The sequence below is a fragment of the Xenopus laevis genome, chromosome 1S (assembly GCF_017654675.1).
Source record: "Xenopus laevis strain J_2021 chromosome 1S, Xenopus_laevis_v10.1, whole genome shotgun sequence".
NCBI classification, from domain to species: domain Eukaryota; kingdom Metazoa; phylum Chordata; class Amphibia; order Anura; family Pipidae; genus Xenopus; species Xenopus laevis.
Window position 1 is genome coordinate 149957686 of NC_054372.1, and position 21863 is coordinate 149979548.

Here is a 21863-nt window from a genome sequence, read left to right on the forward strand (position 1 = left end):
ACAGGCGTTTTTACATAGGCGCCCATACAAAACTGTCGCCTGCGCCGGTCGCGGCGACTGTCGCGGCGCTTTGTCACCGCGACCGCAAACGCGTCGCTATCTCCCCGTGTGGAATAGCCCTAAGAGTGATTTAAGTTTATCAGAGCACAAGTCACATGACTTGGGGAAGCTGGGAAATTGACAATATTAGACATATTGTCAATTTCCCATGTCAGATTTCAAAATTGAATATAAAAAAATCTGTTTGCTCTTTTGAGAAATGGATTTCAGTGCAGAATTCTGCTGGAGTAGCACTATTAACCGATTCATTTTGAATTTTTTTTTTCCCCATGACAGTATCCCTTTAAAGGCTCACATTATGTTTGGCCAGCTTTACTCAAAATTCAGATATGTTTCACTATATAGTAGAGGTTTAGATAAATACTTTACAACCTTACACAAGAAGATATTGATCAGTAAGAACTAGTTTTGAAATACTTTTTTTTCATGATCCTTATACTAACCGAATAATAACAGAGACCTAGCCAAATATGTTGTCATTTCAGAATATTAGAAATGATGGCCTGCATGGGATAAATTAATATAGCTGAAGAGAAAGAACATTTTATAGAAAGCAAATCCTATCACAGCTAATTTCCCAGTTTACAAATAAGCATTGTTTTAAAAGGATACTGCGAGCGTGTTTCTCTTTCACTGGAGCTTCCTGTGAGTTGATAGCTTTGCTGATACTGACGGCCTAAAGAGTGTAAAAGAAACGTGTTTAAATGTCACAGTACCATATATTCCAGCTGAGCAAAAAATAAATAAAGATAATTAGTGGAGACAAAGGAATTATTATTTAGAAAAGTGATACAGTAAAGACATCATTTTTGTATTAATACTGAACCCCCCCAAAAAATGGCCTAAAAACAAAATCAAATCAGAATGCTAATCCATACTTAAATGTATGAATATAAAAGATTTGGTTTTAGCCAGACTACAAAGGATTCACTCAAATCCAAATGCTACAAATAGTAGTAGGACGTGGCCAAATACTGGTTATGTAATGCCTGTGATAGTGAGTTGGCGGTGACCCCCCCAAAACAGCACAGTGGTTTAATTGAATTGTGCCTGCACTGCACAAAAATTTACAAAATGGTTAAAAAAATCCCAAATTGCATTAAAGTCAACGGGCGGTTTTTCATGCAACATTTTTTTTCAAACTGTGCAAATTTTTTTATCCTATACATTAGCATTGATGGGTGTTTTTTTTCACAGCAAAACTCTGCAAAATATTTAGTTCATCCATACTGAGGACCAGTCTGTAGAGAAGGGAATTTACACAAATGTAAAAAAGCTGCAAATCTCTCCCTGTTGCATTGCTACACAAATGGCATTGTTTTGAGACTGCTCGACTTCTATTTACAAAGTAGATTTTGAAGTCTGCATGTTTCACTTGGAACTCATTTGAGGTTATTGTGCCATTCAGAACTTTCCTCTCCCCATTTTTTGTTGGAAAAATAATACAGTAGAATCCCATTTTAAGTTTTTCAGGGGACCAGGAAAAACTATAGAAAATCCGGGAAAATGTAAAATACGGGAAATGTGTTAAAGTAACTTTTTCTTCAAGTACTGCAAGGATACAAGTACTGAAAGGATATAAGCACAGGAGTCTGTTTTACTTTGAGATACAATATTTACTGTGTTAATAACAAGGGTCCAGCATTGGAGGCATGTGCAAGGCCTCTCTGACAGTCAGCAAACTAATTGAAATTGACCATTCAGAGGTAGAACCATGGCAAAATATACATCTGGTTAGTATTTTATTTATTTCACAATAATAACATTCATGGATGGAAAAAAAAAGCAGGTTTTGGGAACATCAGGACAAAATTAGGTGTACAATCCGGGAAAACATTACTTAAAATCAGGGGAATGCACCCATTGAAATGTTTTATTATAACACAAAGAAGAAATGTAAAATGCGGGAAAACTTAAAATCAGGGTACTTAAAATTGAGGTTTCACTGAATATTTGTGGATACAAAATACAGCTTCACTACAGAGGAAAGAGGTGGTGAAAAAAAGGTAATAGGAAACTTTCTTAACCTATATATAAACTAGTAGCAACAAACACATTTTTGTATGTACAGATCAGAGCTGTTCAACTCCAGGCCCCCAGGTATAACAGGAGAGGTTTGTAATTGACTTAGAAAATATGTGAATTACTACTGACCTTAAATACAAGAAGCATGAATATTTTTAAAATCTGCACTGAGAAAGCCTTTAAGCAGGACCACCATATGTATGCCCCTTTATTCAACTGTTGGTGGGGGAAGGGAACAGAGTTTATTCAAGGGTATGTTTTTACACATTATACATTGTGTTCAGAACATATCTTCATGGCTTATTCTGTTTTGTTACATGTGTTTGTTTGCCTTTTTACAGCTTGCATTTGAAGGACATTCATATTTGGTTACATTTAACGAACAGGACAAATCCACTTCCCTTTGTATCCTGTAGTTTTTATACTGTTGTGTAAAACACACACCACATATACCAACTTCAACTTGATGGAAAGCTTTGCAAAATTCATAGATAAAACTGTGTGATAAAATTTGTTATTTTGGGAGACACGTTTAAAACCCTGCAAAAGGAATGAAAAAAACTACTTTTTGAATCACAAGACTTCTCCACCTGAGCTTGTCCTATTGACCTTAAAGGGGATGTAAAGGCAAATAAAATCCCATTTTTACTTTCTTTAATGAAAAAGAAACCTATCTCCAATATACTTTAATTAAAAAATGTGTACCGTTTTTGTAAGATACCTGACTGTATGCAATGGAATTCACCCTTCGTTTTACTTGCTCTGACATCTGCAGATAGGAAACTTCAGACGGTCCCTAACTGCTGTGCAGGGAAATAATCTGGGGGAAGCCACCCCACCTTACTTCCCAGAACTCGAGCAACTTTGTTTGTTTCCCTGTAACAACTGTATAGATTTGTATCCACAGACCCAGTGCAGTCTGTATTTTCCGATTAATTAATCAGTCTTAATGTATCAGCTTCTATGGCAGAAATTATTTGACTTGTGCTGTTTTGATCATTTATGACGATCCCTAAGCTTAACCTGCCAACTAAAGCCCAGACCACACTGAGCATGTTCGTAGTCTTGTTATTGCAAAGATGTTTAGCAAAGTGACAAGATGACAGTCCCCTGTGCCAACTTTAAAAGCATAAATCATTTTTTTAATTGGGCTTCTGGTGCAGTAAGTTCTTGTTTATATTTAGTATACAAAATAAAGCATATCTAACATTATTCTATTTTAGACTTTAGTTGCCCTTTAATGTTATACAAAGTCTGAGGTGGTTAAACATTATTGTAGTCATGTGTTAAAGGGAATATTATACATTCCTCTAGTGTAATTAAGCTTATTCATTTGATATTTACTTCATCAAGAACATTGATTAAAAAATTTCTAATTTACCTGCTCTTTTCTTGTTCATATAAGTTGGGGAAGCAGTCGGTCCGATACCTTGTTCCTGTTGGGAGATTGTCCATTGTTCTTCACAACACAAAGCAGAGGACAAACAGGTGAGCAAACTGGGAGCTTTCTTGACACTGCTGCCTGGGTGCATTTCCCCACAATTTGTTTTAATTACAAATAGGTACGGGAGGTGGCATTCATGCATTAAGAACAAGGCATTATCTATATTTACACTTTCTAATCTTTTGCTGAATTTAACTATTTGAACAGCTGGCTATAATGTATCTTCCCGATTTATGTTTTGCCATTCAGAATAAGCAGGTCACCTTCAGTATTTTTTTTGCTGCCATTTTCATGCCATAAGCCAGACCGTCTATATAGTACTTTGTAGTATCTTAGTTTATTTTGTTTTTCTATATACTGGTCCAGATTTAGTTGCAGAGTACTGCAAAGGCTACACTGTAGTTTTTAGTGGGATAAAATGTGTGAGGTGACTGTGTGAGGTGGGGGGTGAGTGCAAAAATAAAGCAAGACAAAACTAAAGTGCATTAAATAAGTAAAATGTATTTAAAGGGAATATATTCCATTTATTCAGTTGGTCTTATGCAGGGTCCTCAACCTTTTTTTTTTTACCCTTAAGCCTCGTTCAAATGTGCAACACAGGCATAAAAAAGTCACTGGGGGTGCGAAATAAGTGTTGTGATTGGTTATAGATAGACCTATGTGGACTTGCAGCCTACAGGTAGGCCATAAACCTGGTTTTTATGCAAACAAGAAAGCAAATGAAAAATAATTTTTATAATTAAGGGTTTGGTTCTACTTTAAAAGGCCAGAAGTAAACTCTGGAGCAGAGCTTTTAAAATGTTTAAATTCTAACCTTTCCTTTTACAGTACAGGTATGAGCTCCTTTATCTGGAAACTCATTATTCAGGAAGCTCCAAATTACGGGAAGGTCCCATCAACACCACTTAAATCAAATAATTCACATTTTTAAAATGATTTCCTTTTTCTCTGTAATAATAAAGCTGTACTGTTTACTTTGCCTCAACTAAGATATAATTAATCCTTATTGGAGGTAAAAACAATCCTGTTGGGTTTCTTTTTTTAATTATTTTTAGTAGATAAAGTATGGTGATACAAATTACAGAAAGATCCCTTATGCAGAAAACTTGAGGCCCACAGCATTCTGATAACAGGTCGCATAATTGTACAATTCTTGTGATACACAGGCATCAATGAATTATGTTATGTAAATGATATCACTAAGCAGAGATTATAAATGGCTCTTAGTGACGCCATGATATATACATTTTACATATTTTATAATAGAAGAACACAGCAAAGTTTTCACTCAATCTATTACACCTTATTGAAAAAAGGTAAAAAAAACTTACATACAAAATCACTACATTATTGTCTTGCAAAATAAGCCCACTTTGAGGCATTAGCAGGGATCGAACCAAAGAAAAAAAAAAAACAAACTGCATTTTTATATGCTTTGTTGCCTTAAACAAGAAATAAAACCACTTCCATTCTCTAACTTCCTGTTTGAAATAAATTACTACCTGGTTTGCCACAGTTACTGTGTAAGAGAAGATGGTAAAACAAATTATTAAAGAAGGGAGGGGTTTGTATATTCGGAGCTTCTTATTGCCATTTGAACCAGTTACCCTGGTGGAGCCAGTTTATGGGAAAAAATCCATTTGTGCTTTGTAATAGCAGGAAATTGCGAAATGTATTTATTTTAAGAAAAAGGTAAAATACATTTTTAACACAAGTACTGTTTTATTGAGCTTGTGTTGAGCAAACGTATATATAGGTGTTACCGGCCCTTTTAAATGTTGTGTTACTATTAATTGATATGCCAAAACAATCCAGACTAAGAAGCTGGGTACCTAAAACAACAACAAACAGTTTTTTTAAGTGACTATATACCCCATTCACAACACATTTCACATTGAACAATCCACGTACGCAAGCAGACTTTTTTTTTACCATAAAATTTTAACTGTTATGCCTCAATTCTGCCTTGTCGAAGGCCAAGCAAGAGTACTTCAGTACCCTTATGAACTAGTGATGTGAGGATTGAGAAAAACTCAATTTGAAAGCGAACCAATGCCACCCACACCCGGCTTCCCCCCCTCCACTTTTAGACCAGTACCAACCCGCCCTGCCAATGATGTCACAAAGGGGGCAGGGCAGATGTGTGCCTATAAAGCCGACACCTCTTTTCTATATTCAATACTGTTCTCTATTCCTCATCAACAGTATCAGTCAACCTGACACACTCTCCTCAGAACCTTGCAAAATTCTTTAGAGACAAAGTAGAGTCCATCCAAAATCACATTCCCACCTCTACTAATGCAACCCAGCTCCTCCTTCCAAAGCCCTCTTCTGCATATGCCTTAATGCCTTCCGTCCTGTAACAAACGTCTGAAGTCTCCAAGTTTCTCTTGTCCTCCCCACTCACAATTTGCTCTCTTGACCCCAAGCCTTGTTATACATTACACTACGGGCTATAATCTACATAGCCTTACACACAAAAACGGACACGGAATTCTGGGAATTGGAATCCAAAAGTTAAAGCGTCAGGAATAAACCAAAATCTTAAAAATAATGAGACTTTGGGCAAACTATAAAAGTTCTTGATTTAAAACAAGAGTATGGACACATGTTGTAGAGGTTGTGATAACTTTATAAAACAACAACAAGTATAGAAACAGTTTGTAAAAAGGAAGTACGTCTGAGATGACGGAGACTTCCAATGCTTTTTAACTCAAGTGTTGGTGATTGTTATTTGAGGACTATGATTACGAGTGTGAACATACGAAATGAGTTAGGACGATTAATGTTTGTGAAATAAAGTAAATTGATTTTAACACTGCCTGTCCTGCTGAGTGCGTGCCATTTCGCTGGTTTTGAGGTGATGTATGTTTTGAACTTCACAGCATCCAATGTCCCCTGAGATTCTATTATATGCTATTATCCAAATGCGATCATGCATAAACAGAAGCTTATGGTACCTGACTAATTAGCTTTCGGGTCAAATGGATAGCTATTGTGTGAGAGGCCATAGAAATGTGTAGCCACTTTTCTATTCTTTCATTTGCTCTGCTCCTGTTTGCTTTCATTCAGCCAACAAGTGAAATTATGTCAAGATGTATAATCCTAGATTGCAAGATCATCTGTCAAAAGGTGGCCATAGACGTAACAATTACGATCTTTCTTGGAAAAGATCTTTCCAAAAAAGATCGTTCGTTTTAATACACCCTTGTAGAGCTGAATTGTCAGATATACAGGTAGATATACGGGAAGAAACAATAGAATTCTACCTGTATCTGACCCTTCAACACTAACAATGGCCGATGTTTGGGTGCCTTCAAAGGCACCCGATCAAAATTTTCCGTCCAGCCCGATCGATGAGCCAGCCGAAACCAAAATCTTCTGCCAATATCGGTTGGCTCTTTTTCCACCATACACGCAACGAATATCGGACGAAAATTTGTTTCATACGATATTATCTGTGCGTCTATGGCCACCTTAAATGGCACCTGACGTGCATGTATAATGGTTAAACTGCCTGACCAAATCTGGGAATGTATGGTCAACACTGACTCCATGATACTGGTGGGACTTTTAAAACAAAGCCATAAGGCTGATAAGGCTATTTCAGATCCCCTATTAAAACTAAGCACAAGCAATATTTAAGGCCACCTTTAAGGGGATCTAAACTTAAAAAAAAGCTGGAATAAAATGACTCTCTATAAAAGTCAAGAGCATCGGCGACACTTTCTTTCAAGACACCTCCTGTATTCAGTTAAAGATGGCCTACATCCTAATAAATATTCAAAATCCTTTCTATGTTGTTAGTTGGGTATTTAGTATGTTACAGGATGGCCAATTCTAAGAAATCTTACAAGTAGTCTTTATTATTTATTTTTTTATAGTATTTTAATGATTTGACTTTTTCTTTGGACTCTTTCCAGTTTTCAAATGGGGTCACTGACCCCATCATAAAACAAATGCTCTGTAAAGCTACACATTTATTGTTATTGCTACTTTTAATTATCATCTTTCTATTTAGGTCCTCACCAATTCTTATTCCAAACTCTGATTCAAATCAATGCATGGTTGCTAGGGTAATTTGGACCCCAGCAACCAGATTGCTAAAATTTCTAACTGCTGATTAAAATCCTAAATAACTCAACAACCACAAATAATAAAAAATGAAGACCAATCGCAAATTGTTTTAGAATATCACTCTCTACCCCATATTAAAAGTTAACTCAAGGATTGACAACCCCTTTAAAACAATGTTGCACTAGCCAAAACCGCCTGCATCCAAGATTCAATTTTCTACAATGTCTTGCTCACTATTTGCATCAGCACATGCAGTCAGAACCAGCAGCGCAAGAAGCAGCAAAGGATTCAGCTTAATCTCAACCTAAATCATGTATGTGATGCACTTCTAATTTTAATGCACCTTGCAAGCCTTGAACATCTTAAAAGAAAAAATACAATCTATGCTTTAAACCAATATTTTCACCAATCCTAAAGGCAGCAGAGATATGCCTGTCACGTAGCTTCAACTCCAACTGAGTACATGCAAAGGAATTCATATTTCTATTTATTTTAAGTGGGTGGGACTAAGGCTAAAATAAAAACTATTTGTTCATGAAAGAAATCAGACACACACACACACCCCTTTCCTGAAATGCATAAGTAGTCCTCTGTCTACAGTCATGAACACCAAATAGTACTGCATAATATACTCTGAATTAAATCAAAACATTAAAAATTGTTAAAATTTTCAGGTCTTTTCACCCCATATTTTTAACATCCATTGACAGAATTGTTGATTTTGGTTAGATTATAATAATCTGGAAAAGGACAAGGAAATAAGGAAGTGGAGTAAATAAGGATAGAATGAGATGAACATAAAAGCAGCTTAGTGATATTAGAAGAAGGTGCTCGTATGTACACTAAGTGGTTTTCAAACACAAAAGTTTGGATTTTTTCACCCAGTAATCCGCTCAAGGTAGCACCACACAGGTCAATGCTGTGCTGATCAACAGGCTACATAAAGAAGCAGATGACAGTGGATTTTCCCAATTTAAAGAATGGGCAAGATGCATGGTTAGCACAAGCACTATTCATTGAACCAATGTTGAAAATGGGGATACACTGTCCCTGTAACAAATTAATATGCATGGGAAATGCACATAAATTATACTTTTTTGTATTCTTTTATTGCATCACAAAATAAAGGTACAACAATTTTTTTTTTCCGTCAAACAATAATCTCATAAATTATACTTTTTATTTAGAACATTTTATTGAATGTTACAAAACATATACAGATAACGGTCACTGACAGGGAATATATAAATAGTATTTGTATTTAATCTATTTATATAACACCATAAAAGTATGCCGTTTTCTAAGGTGAAAACAAACAGGGGTAGTTATTTGGTAGCAAAAAATTTATGACATTCCTCTAGGACAGTTTGAGCAGTAAAAACGCTTTGCTTTCTTTCATTTCTCACCATAGTGTCATATCCTAAAGTAGGATTGTATTTTTTCATGGCCGCCTTCTTTCATGAAGTACAGGAAATATACAGATGATTTCCATGCATTCCTCACAGCACTTAGAAAAAAAATCTGTAAACTACAAATAAGCCAACTGTTCTTCAGTAAATGGAGTAATGTTACATCAAATTTTACACAAAGATAGTTTTTGTATGCAGCTAGTAACACCATGTAAATTAAAGACAGTCATCCATTTATAAAATGATCAAAAGACCACAAAGCATTAAAAAAGTATAAAAAAAATTAACTTTCCAAGTAAATCTGTGCATACACATAAAGGCTACACTACTTGGGAGATTTGGTAGGAAAGTGTCAGATCGAGAAAACGCCTTCTTCTATTCATGGGTCAATATAATGGGGCCAATACAAAAATCTGATGTGTAAATTACATGGAAAATTTTACATCCGTCACAACACTACTGTCGGATATGAATGCTGCGTCTTCATAAGACAAGATGGTATCTAATGATGTCTGACCAACTTTCCCCCCCACTCAAATACATTGAATGTTGGATGTAGATGCATGAACAAACTATAACATCTGTTCCGACATATGATTTTGTAGCATTCAACAAATCTCGTGCTGTTGCATGCTGCGGAGAGCAGATGAATGGCAAGATCAGATAAAATTTGACTAACAAAATTTGATGAAAATCTCCTATGTAGCTTAGCCTTAACATTCAATTTTTGGGATTTTTACCTCTTTGGCGACACACACATTCTGGGCCAAATCGGGCTGAAATAACCGTATGGCTCACTAGGCCAACTATCAGATCATAATGGGCCTATGCAGACCCATATTGAGAGATTTACATCAGTGGGTTGATTTGGTCCTTGTCTACTGGGATTTCCAACCTCTCTGATAAATTCTGGCTAATTATCATTTAGATATTAGTCAGGCAGGCCCCGGGTCCAGTAAGGACTGACTTGGTCTGAAAAGGAAAAATTGGCAGCTTATATCGACCCATGTATGGCTGACATAAGCAGTCAATAAGGCATTCATGTAGGTGTTCTCCCTCAACATTTTAAAGGGTTTGTTCACTTTCCAATGCTTTTTTCAGTTCATTGGGTTTCTGCTAATTCAGCATAAAGTCTTTTTTTCAATTTTGATGGGTAAAGTTTTATTTTTTACCTTCTTACATCTTTCTGGGAGGGGGTCACCAACTCTAAAGGTCCCCATAGATGCAAAGATTTTTCATTAGTGAACGATCAATTTCAGTGCAATCCGACATATCCATCAAATTATCGTGAGGTTAGTGGGAATCGAACGATCGTGTGTCTTATGATTTTTCATCCAACATCTGTCAGAAAATTGATCGGCCAGGTTAAAAAAAATGTTATCGCTCCTAGTGCAATCTATCTATGTTTGCAGGGCCAAGCAAGCAGCTACCTCAGTTTTCCTGGCAAATCGCCTGAAATGCTCTTTTTAGTTGATGGACAAATCGTACAGCTAAACAATCGTTTCGAGATAATCGTGGTCTCACGATAACGAAAAGATCTTTTAAAAATCTTTACATCTATGGCCAGCTTTAGGGCAAGGCCAAACGTGGCGTTTTTACGTTGCGTTTTTAAAATAGCTCCGTTGGCGTAAATATGCATAAACTGCACTACCACTGAAACTAATGTAAAACGCACTATGGCAATTCTCACAGGGCACTTGCAAGCTGAAATCCACCACAGGACTCCAGTATTGGCGTTTTTTTAGCAGAAACACCAATACGTCAAGAAACTCAAATCAAATCAATAGACTATGGGATCTGCAAATTTGAAACCACACGTTACGTAAATACTCAGCGTATTTTAAATATGATGTCCAAATTCTCGCGAGATAAAGGACACATATACGTTTTTTCGGCCGGTGATGTAATTGTGTTGTGTATTGACGAATATTCCTGCTCCATTTTTCATGTAAATAGTTCTTCTATTTCTAAATAGCTTTTCGATTTTATATTCAGCGGAATTATGGGGAACGAGAACAATGAGAAGTGCATGTTGAAAAAATGCATGATAACGCATGTTGACGGTCGCGTGTGGTTTTAGTGGCGTATTTACGCAACTTAAAAACGCCATGTCTGGCCTTGCACTAACGCAGGGGTAGGCCACCTGCTTTCTGCGGCTCTGTCTTGCAGCTTTGCCTGTCATGTCGTCAATGTCCGGACTGAGAATTAAAATAGGCCCTGGCATTTCAGGCACACAGAGGCCCAATCAGCCCACTAAATACTGACTTTCTATGGCATTTGCCAGAACCCACAGATTGTCAGTCCGGGCCTGATGTCGTCTAGGTGCCCCTGCTGGTGGCTTCTCGAGTGTGAGACCGGGAAGCCGCCAGCAGGTGCAAGGGCTGTATAGATGTCCCAGGAGTGACAGGCAAGACCGAGCCGTAACAAGATGATTCATCATGGTCCTTACAGCGGTCACACACTCAAGACAAGAGAGGGAAGATCAGCATGCAGCTTCAGAAACAGAAGTCACATTAAACAGATGAGAACACAAACATTTAATAGGGCTATTCAGTGCTTAATTTATTTCAAAGTAGGCCTACACATACACACTGCACTTCTGTTTGCTGTATTCTGTTGTTGTAACAGTTAAAATTAAAAAAAGGTTAAAACTTTTAAAAGTTTATGAGCTGTGTTATGTTTTGCGGCTCTAGACTGTTTTTCTTTAGTGGACGAGGGGGGCAAACTTCAATGAATAAATAAAAGATTTTAAAAGTTAATATTCCTTGTGAACAATTTGGAACCAACTGAACTGAAAAAAAAAAAAAAGTTTGGAAGGAGAACAACCCCTTTAAAATGTTTACCAATAACAGTAGCACACACCTTCATAAAATGCATTCAGAGCATTAAAAATCACTCTACTGGGGAGAGGGGGGGGGGGAGTGCAGACTACAATCTTTGCCAAAGCACACAATGGCCCGGATCTGCCTGCAAGTCAGTTGAGATATGTTGATCCTATGCAAAACGGCAATAGTTAATTTTACTTTCAGACACAACACACATTTTGGTTTCATTTTGTTTTTCTGCAATTTATATTTTGAAAACAAAAGAGTGTATGCACCCCAGTACCTAGTCAATGCCCAATATCCAACACATTAAATTGTTAAATCAAAAAAAAAATTGCTGGAATCAAACAAATTTTAATAGATACTGGATTGTTCTCTAATGATGAAAACAGACTAAGTATACAGGTATGGGACCTATTATCCAGAATGCTTTGGGACCTTGGGCTTTCCGGATAACAGGTCTTTCTGTAATTTGGATCTTCATGCCTTAAAACTACTAGAAAATCATTTAAACATTAAATAAAGCCAATAGGCTGATTTTGCTTCCAATAAGGATTAATAATATCTTAATTTGGATCAAGTACAAAGTACTGTTTTATTATTACAGAGAAAAAGGAAATATTTTTTTAAAATTTGGATTATTTGATTATAATAGAGTCTATGGGAGGCAGCCTTTCTGTAATTCAGAACTTTCTGGATAACAGGTTTCTGGAAAATGGATCCCATACCTGTTCTTAGTACCAACTGGGATACCTGGCTAATTACATTTCCAAACTAAATTTTTAGGCAAACAAAAAAAAAAAAATATTAAGGCAGTTTTAAAAAGTAACTATGTTTAAATGATAACATAGACAAAGTATTTTCTCTGTTTATTAGCATTAATGTATTACTGAGTCACTTAAAGCATCAAATGGTGTATTCAATAAACCCTGCTGACTAGAATGGAGCCGACTGAAGGCAAAGGATATTGTCATTGATGAGGCATTTATTTTGAAGTTAAATATCCATAAAGAGAATATGCATATTCTCTACAGACAATAAAACCAACATGCCCCAATTCCCTGTTTATACAAAAGTCAGTTGAATATTAAAGTAGATGGCCAACCAAAAATTTGTTTTGCATAATGAAAGTATAATTCTAAACAATGTTCCAATATATGTTCACTAAAAAAATGTTCAGTGATTTTTAAATGCAATTGCAACTGAAAGCAGTATATCTGACTCTTACATTCTCTCATTTCCCAGACTTCTCATAGCATTGAGCATTATATTAGTAACCAACTCTTTATCAGTTCAGACTCAATTCCCACAAATGCTTTGCACGCTCTGTGATATGATTACGTGTGATAATAAAGTTAGCTGCCTGGCCATCAGAACACAAGTGCCATGTTGGGTAGCATCAACAGATAATTGTGCGATCTTATCAGATCACAGAAAAACAGACATGTTTATGAAAAAAATCTGCCACAGCTCCATTTCACTTCCTGCAATTCTTTTCATTCATTTATTCATCTGAACAAATGGAACTTGAAGGTGACCATACACATGTATAAAAATGTGAGATCTGTATAGTTTAACCTCCATTATGCCAGCCAGTGTCCAGCAACCTGAACAGAAGAGAGCTGTGTGAACTTGAGTCTTGGCTGGAAAAGATTTGTGATACATTGTTTCTATACTGTGAAAGCACCAGCAAAGGACAATAACTTCTTTCAACTGCAATGTAATTTACAAATATTTAAATAATTAAAATGTTAAATATATATTTGACATTGGCTTAGAATTACATTTTCTGATGATGAAAATGCAAGCTAATTGTAGCTAGCAAAATTTCAGTGCTGGATGGAGATAAAGAACATAAATCCTCATAGTTTCACAGGTTGCTTGAAATAGAGACCCGGCTGATTTTCTTTTGGTAGACCGGCATTGCCATATTTTCACTTCTGACAGCTACTTACCTGCAATCAAACCTAAGGTAAATGACACATGGGATGTTTTGTGCAGTGCTGTCACCCAGAGAAAAACAGCAGCAGTCATTAGTAGACACACCCTTGTCCACCTGTTACATAGTAACATATTAAGTTTGGTTGAAAAGAGACACGCGTCCATCAAGTTCAACCTTTTGACTTTTTTTTTTTAACCTGCCTAACTGCCAGTTGATCCAGAGGAAGGCAAAAAAAAACATCTGAAGCCTCTCCAATTTGTGATTTGCTATTGTGCCACAGGATCTGCTTGTGTGTCAGCAGTGGGGTAACTACATATTACTGGGCCCCACAGCAAATTATTTTTCATGCCCCCAAAATGTTTTCAGTTTGACTTGATTTACCAATATTTAGTGAAAATGTATATGAATAAGGGTCTTATGGGCGCCTATATTATACCTCCTGGGCCCCTCTGTAGTTACGCCCAAGTGTCACCTGTTAAACAAAACTGTCAGTTGATTGGATCCCACAAATGTGTATATTCAGCTGCTGCTGCCCAAGCTCCTCTCCCAGCCGGGAAAATCAGCAAGTTTGTATGAATAAGAGGAGCGGAAGCACTAGCGCGATACACTGGCAGCATTCTGTCATAGTATAAAGTGCATCGCCTCAATGCCGCACACACTGCAATGGACAGTTTCAAACACGTCCTGCGGGGAGGGGGGATCATTTTCCCAAGTCAGTATTTCCAGTGTTATACTTGCAGCACACCTGTCTCAAAGATCTCGTCGCCCCCTTCTCTTACCTGGTTTCTGTCAAACTGTTCCCTCTCCGCCTCCAAGCCATGACCGGACCTCCGACTAAGAACACGGGCAGGTACATTCTTGATAGTATTCATTCTTCAGCTGACCTTTGATCCCTCAATGCAGCGATGCAATAAACCACCTTCCACGATATTTCCCTCACTCCGCCAGCGCCTAAATGAGAACTGTCTCTGATTGAAGCACAGAAAACCGACGTAAGGGCTTCTGGGTAACACCCCTTGTTGGAGCATCGGTGGGCGGGACTAGTAATGTCATAAGGGCGCACGGTGACGTCGGCACGCTGAGTGGGTGGGAAAACAATAGGTAACCTGCGGGAGGGGAGATAAATGCCTGAGTAGTCCTAATGTGTTCATCTTAATTGTGGTCTGTGAGAAGACAGTTTCACTTGACTCCGACCTACAGGTTAATGCCTAGGACAACTACTAAATTTTGAGAAAGTGTGGTCTCCATGTGACTCTTCTTTGCGTATCTCCCAAACATTTTGGAAGTAAAATGAGGGACAAAACATGTTTTCACACGTAGCGCAACGAAATTGTTTGGCCACGCCCCTTTCTGTGACCACACCCCTAATTACCGTGTTCGTTTTACAAAATTTGGCAGGTTATGAAAGTTTGAAAATATTTTTCCTTATCTAAACAGTTTTTTTGTGTCTCAAAATTGTTACAAAGTTTTTTTTTTTGTTTTTTTTTACTGGAATAAGGGAGACGTCTCTAAATTCTTTTTTCTTTTCCAATTGTTTTTATTGGAATTTTTGAATAAACAAAAAAGAACAAAAAGCAGCAAAGCAATAGCTCAGCAAAACATTTGTCAATTTCATAATAAGAAGAGAATTATTACAAAACAATTCATTTCTAACCAAACATCAAGGGGCACATTTACTTTGCTCGAGTGAAGGAATAGAATAAAAAAAAGTTGAATTTCGAATGTTTTTTTTGGCTACTTCGACCATTGAATTCGCTACGACTTCGAATTGAACGATTCGAACTAAAAATCGTTCGACTATTCGACCATTCATAAGTCGAAGTACTGTCTCTTTAAAAAAACTTCGACCTCCTTCTTCGCCACCTAAAACCTACCAAGGTGACATGAATCGCCTCTTTCACGCCTCGTTCAAACCAGCAGTCTTGCACAGATCTATACATTGGGGAGACAAAACAACTGCTCACCAAGTGAATGGCTCAGCATAGGAGGGCGTACGGATTTGGGAATCCTCTCCTTTAGTCTCAAAGTAGTCAATTTAAAGGGGAACTATCACGAAAATGAAAAATGTATATAAGCTTCATCATACTGAAATAAGAAACTTTTTAAATACAATCAGTTAAAAATTCTGCATCATTTTTGAAATAACCAAGTTTATGATCACTATTCCCTCTCAGCATCTGTTTGTCTTCATTCTGTCTTCATGCAGGAGTTGGGTGTCAGATATTCATTGACAGTTATATGCAGTATATCTTATAGGGGGGCTCCTTTTTCCCAGAAGATGTGAAAACCTCAGTCTATTAAAATCATCAGACATAATGTCTCTCTACATGCAGGATTTATGCAAAAGGCAGTTATTTTTTAAGATTTTGATTGTACTTTTTTTAAGATTTTTTAAGATTTTGATTAGTTATTTGAGTGAGCTCTAATTTATCTGCTAGGAAAGGAAGCCCCTCAATAAGATATATTGGATCTAACGGTCAATGACACCCAACTGCTGCATGAAGACAGAATGAAGAGAAACAGATGCAGAGCGAGGGATAGTGATGATGAACTTGATCATTTCAGAAACAATGCAACACATTTAATTGGTTGTATTTAAAATGTTTCTTATTTCAGTATGATGAAGCTTATATTACATTTTAATTTCCGTGATAGTTTAAGGTCCCTTTAGCTTTAACAATAAAACATTTCCGTAAACTTCTTTTTAAAATATCAGTCAGTGCCCCTATGCCTTGTGGCCCTCCCTCCTAGAAGTATCCCAGTCTACTCTTTGTGGTTACCTTGTGCTCCACCCAGTGACACTGGCATCTCTGCTAGCTATATCCACCAATTCATCTATCAAAAAGCCATTCAATGGGTCGGATAGCTTTGTAGCAAATGACATAATACAGGGTTATAGACATATAGTTACATAGTTAAAGGGGTTGTTCACCTTTGAGTTAATGTTTAGTATGATGTAGAGAGAGATATTCTGAGCCAATTTGCAATTTGTTTTCATTTTTTATTATTTGTTGCTTTGAATTATTTTGCTTTTTATTGAGCAGTTCTCCAGTTCTCCAAATTACACTAGCAACCACGTATTAATTTGAATAAGAGACTGAAATATGAATAGGAGAGGCTCTGACTAGAAAGATGGGTTATAAAATGTAGCAATAACAATAAGTTTGTAGCCTAATAAAGCATTTGTTTTTTAGGTGGGATCAGAGACCCCCATTTGAAAGCTGGAATGAGTTAGAAGAAAAAGGCAAATAAAAGAACACTATACAAAATAAATAATGAAGACCAACTGAAAAGATGCTTAGAACTGGCCATTCTATAACATTCTAAAAGTTAACATCCCTTTAAGATGGGATGAAAAAAGACCAAAGTCCATCAAGTTCAACCCCTCCAAATGAAACCCAGCATCCATACATATATACACTCACACCACACCCTTCAGTGCATTCACAAACTACATATACACCAATGTCTATATTAATTGTAACTACAAAGAAAAATAAAAAATATTCTGAATTAGAAGCAACAAAACAAAAATCCAATAACAAATGGTATTCCCATAACACTGTTTTCATTAAAAATTCATTAAAAAAAGCCACAAACCACAATTCCCCTTGAAGAATGATTTTTGTAGTGTTGAACTGATTGTGTGAAATTATTTCCTCTTTTTTTAACAATAAGGAACCTGTAGACAACTCTGAGCACATGCTGGATTGCTGTGAGAGTGTTAGGATACTGCTTCTTATTAACTTACTTAAATAGTTAATATTAGTATGCTATATATAAGAGATCTGTTTGGTGCAATTTTGTGGCAGAAATGATGAAAAATGAAGGTTTACTGATCTGTAAACTCACATTAGTGACCTCATGGATCAGTTGTTAGTGCTACAATGTTATATGTCTTCTCCTAGCAAACAATTTAAAATTGACATGTTAGCTCATAAACACTTTCTGACCAAAATGGATATTAGGATATGGTGTATATTCATAATAAATGAACCAATGATTAGGGAAGTGTTAATAAATGTGAATTGTTTGAAAGATACCAGTGCTCCCAGTCTAACACTTGGTATATTCAAAGGCAACAAATGAATGTATGTGATGGTTCTCATTCATTGAGGTCATAGTATATCTATATATAAGTCAAATCAACTGGACTTGCTTTCCGTCCTGTACAAAAATATTTGTGGTTACCGGTATATACTGTGGTGTAAGATTCTAGCAAAACGTCTTCAAGGAAAAAGAAAATACATCAAGTCCAATTGATTTGACTTATTGCTATAGATGCAACAAATGTATTATTACTTTTGTATCCTCCTTGACTATAGAGTATAGTTAATGTGAGAAATCCTCTTTTCTCTTTTATACAGGAGCAATCTGAGGACGAATCTTCAGAATTCTACCATGGAAGCTCCTCAACTAGGAGTGCACCTCATGGGTCTATGCAATAACTATTGAAATGAAAGAGGGGGTGATTTTGAGCATTTTTATCTCTTCTACTGGGCTGGCAATTGCTGGGGGAGACAACCCATTTTACATGCACTATAACCAGCATGCACAACATTTCATGCTTTCCTTCCTTAAATAAGGGCCATAATTGACACCTGTTTTTTCACAGAATAAATGAGCTATTATTATTTTGAACACTGCTATTATTTGGAACCAGTCTCAATTATGATTCAATAACACAGAATCAGCGGCATGCAAGTTATGTCTGTTGGTTTTCTATTACTCTACTACACCTACTAGTAAATTATTTGCCATGTAGAAATTTAATTTGTACTAAAAACAGTGATTGATCAGGTTAGTGATGTCGGACTGCTATTGTTCTGAACCAGAGCCGGGCCAACCGGCCAGGCGCCCTAGGCAACCGGGCCGGCCACGGCGCCGGCTTAGTGTGGGCTCAATCGCGCATGCGCGAAACTACGCGCCACCGTGCATGCGCGAATTTATGCGCCAGAGCGCATGCACTTTTCCGCTGGTGCACCACTAGTAAACAAGCCAATCTATGGATATGTCAAACTTGATTTATATTAGTGAAATTAGTGCATTCAGATGAGCTCTGCTTCTTAGAAATAGTGTGAATACATCTAAAAAGTCAATTTTTTTCAAATAATTCCTAGCAAAAAAAAATCAGAAAACCTCTGAATTGATTAAAAATGGTCCAATAAGATCAGCGCAGCTCCCATAGACTTCTTTATAGGACCTGGACAACTTTTTTTTTTGTTTAAGGGAAGTTTTATTGTTTACACAAAACAAACCAAAACAAAAGAAAGTAGAACAAGTTGCGACCGGTTACAATGTATAGATTTGTGATGTTTCAAATATAGTCTCTTGTAGAAAACAAGTTGTCAGTGACAATCAGGCCCGGACTGGCAATCTGTCTGTGCGGGCATTTGCCCGAGGGGCAGCTCTTTATTTTATTCAATTGGGCCGCTCCTGATCGATAATCCTAATTGGAAACTGCTCTGCACTTGCCAGTGAGTGATCCTGTAAACACGCGAACGAGCACGGCCGCAACCGCTTAATCACCTTAACCCAGCGTTGCCTCGTCGTAGAACACAGCTACGTCACGATGCGTAGGAGGAAGCAGGAGCGAGGATCCATTCTCTCCCTGGGAGCGCGCAGACACTGTAAAAGACGTGCAAACCGTGTAGGAGACCTGCTGCTCATAGATAACTGGCTTCATTTCTTCCTGCACAGACTGCTGTATCTAATACTCTGTCTCTGCGAGCAGTAAGGGAGTGAGAACATTCGTGCTGACTTTGTTCAGGGCTTTCTGCAGTCCTTGGAAGATTTATGGCTGGCCTGGCTGCTGCCCTTACTGCTGAAGTTAGTTTCTCTAGCTTCACTGAGCCTGTACTGTTGCATATAAATCATGGCTGAGCAAATATAACTACTCACACACTCTCTACACCCAAACCGGCAGGAATGCAAAGAAGGAGAACAGTGCAGGCTCCGTGAATCCAGAGAAACTAACTTCAGCAGTACAACCAAAAGAGGGATTTCGGGTCATTATTTAGGTGGAAAAAATTAAAGATAGTTAACCCTGTCAAGGTCAGATATGTTATTGGAGGTGGGTAGAAGGAATTTTTTACATAATTTTTTTTGCGTTACTGGTTCTTTAAACTTGTTACTCATTTTTGTTACTAATAAAAAAACAAAGAAATACAAAAAGTATTGTAGAAATTATACCTATATTGGCTAACAATAAAAATACATTGCACGCTTTCAGAGCACCAAGGCCCCTTTGTCAGGTATTTTGCCTGACGAAGGGGCCTTGTTGCTGGTGCTCCGAAAGCGAGCAAAGTATTTTTATTGTTAGCCAATATAGGTATAATTTCTACAATACTTTTTGTATTTCTTTGTTTTTTTATTCGTTACACTTTGAGAAAGGCAGCTCTTTATGCACATAATTGTTTGCAGTTTTACCCCAATATATGAGTGGATGAGTACAAGAACATTGCGTGTTGACATGTGGGCTGCTTTGATTTTTTTGCCCGGGCTGCTTTTTACCCCCAGTCCGGCCGTGGTGACAATGGCTGGTGCATAAGTGAAGTTTTGTAGCAGAGATGTGCAGTTCACATATACTTCAAGGAATGTGGATCACACCAGGCCCCCTTGATCTCAAAAACTTTTACTTGGCTTTGTATTAAAGGTTTTTGTGGGTTTTACACTTAAAGGAGTTGTTCACCTTCCAAACTCTTCTTCTTCTTTCAGTTGAGTTGTTTTCAGATATTCATCATAAACCTATTATTTTTCCCAAAATTTTAATTTAAACTTGAATGATCGTGTATCTACTGTCTCTGCCTGGCAGCTCAGTGATCCAGGAACAGATTCTGTACTGTTACAATTTGCTACATTTAGTTGATACAATTAGTTGAGACATTTCTCAGCTGCAATATTGGCAAATATTGTATCAATTTTAACAGCTGCCTTTAATAAAACTCAGGGATTCTGTTCAGCAAGGCCAAGGATAAAAAATGTATCAACTAAATGTAACAATTTAGAATGGTTAAAGAGTGGTGACCCCCCCCGAGCTGCTTTAGAAGGTAAAAAATAAAACTAAACTCTTCAATATTAAAAAAACGGTCACAAATAGGATATATATAATTAATTATAGAATTGTAGGAATTGGGCACAGTTCTGTCCCTTGCTTGATGTAACTGAGCATGTATGTGTGCCCATTTCTTTTGTTTCCCCAGAGTTCCACCTTGAAATACCAAAGAGTCAGGGTGGAGGTACAATAAATATAACAGAAAATTCATAAGACAGTTACTCATGTTTGTAACAATGTGGTCACTGGAAAGCACAAATGGATTCCAGCATGAGTGGGAGCCATTTATGACCATGTGCTTTTGCAGGTAATAACAGCAAAGCAGACTGCGCAGGAATGTTGCTTTGTTAGGTAACCAGAGAAAATATACAGCAAGGCAATGTTTATGAATGCAAAACTGCTTGCTGCTCTACTGTATTGTGTCATACATAAACACCTATCTTTGTCCATGTCTTGGAGCTTTCTTCTCTGATGCATGTTAACTACCTGTGAATACAGGAATAATATTTGGTTTATTTATTTTAGGATATTGTTGCACGCTAGCTGCTAACTGTGGTTTGCTGGCATTCATTTCATTGTTTTCTATGCAGCTTGTAGACTATTGGGACCAAATGTGAAACTGAGTATGATAGAATGCAACATTTCAGTGTCAGTTTGTTCGCTTTAAACAATAGGCAGAACACATTTTCAATAAAATGCTTAAATACAAGGAATAGGTATATAGGTATATGTGATCCCTTTAATGACCTGTTAGCTACCATTGCTGTAAGCTACTTAACCCTCAAGTCTAATACCAGTTTCCATGCAGATACCGTTTACCATCATCCTAAAACAGACTTTCTGCATCACAAAATACTCAACTACTACAATATGCATAACCTCTTATGTGCCACTAAACCATTAAATGTACAAGGAGTAAACCAATGCTGATGCAGCGCTGGTGTAACACATAAACATTCAACAACCATAAGTTGTAACGACTCACCCTGGTGGTCTAGTGGGGACAAGGGGTCGGCGGCGATGCCCG

General features: G+C 37.1%; 1 protein-coding gene across 1 annotated transcript in view; it reads right to left on the reverse strand.

Moving 5' to 3' along the window:
• hip1r.S (huntingtin interacting protein 1 related S homeolog) overlaps nt 1-14676 on the reverse strand; it is a gene marked incomplete at its 3' end in the record, with an annotated part of 59483 nt that extends 44807 nt beyond the window's left edge. The window contains 2 exon segments of the mRNA NM_001091500.1: nt 673-736; nt 14562-14676. Coding sequence (NP_001084969.1) covers nt 673-736; nt 14562-14654 — 157 coding nt within the window.
• Between the last annotated feature and the right edge of the window lie 7187 nt (nt 14677-21863).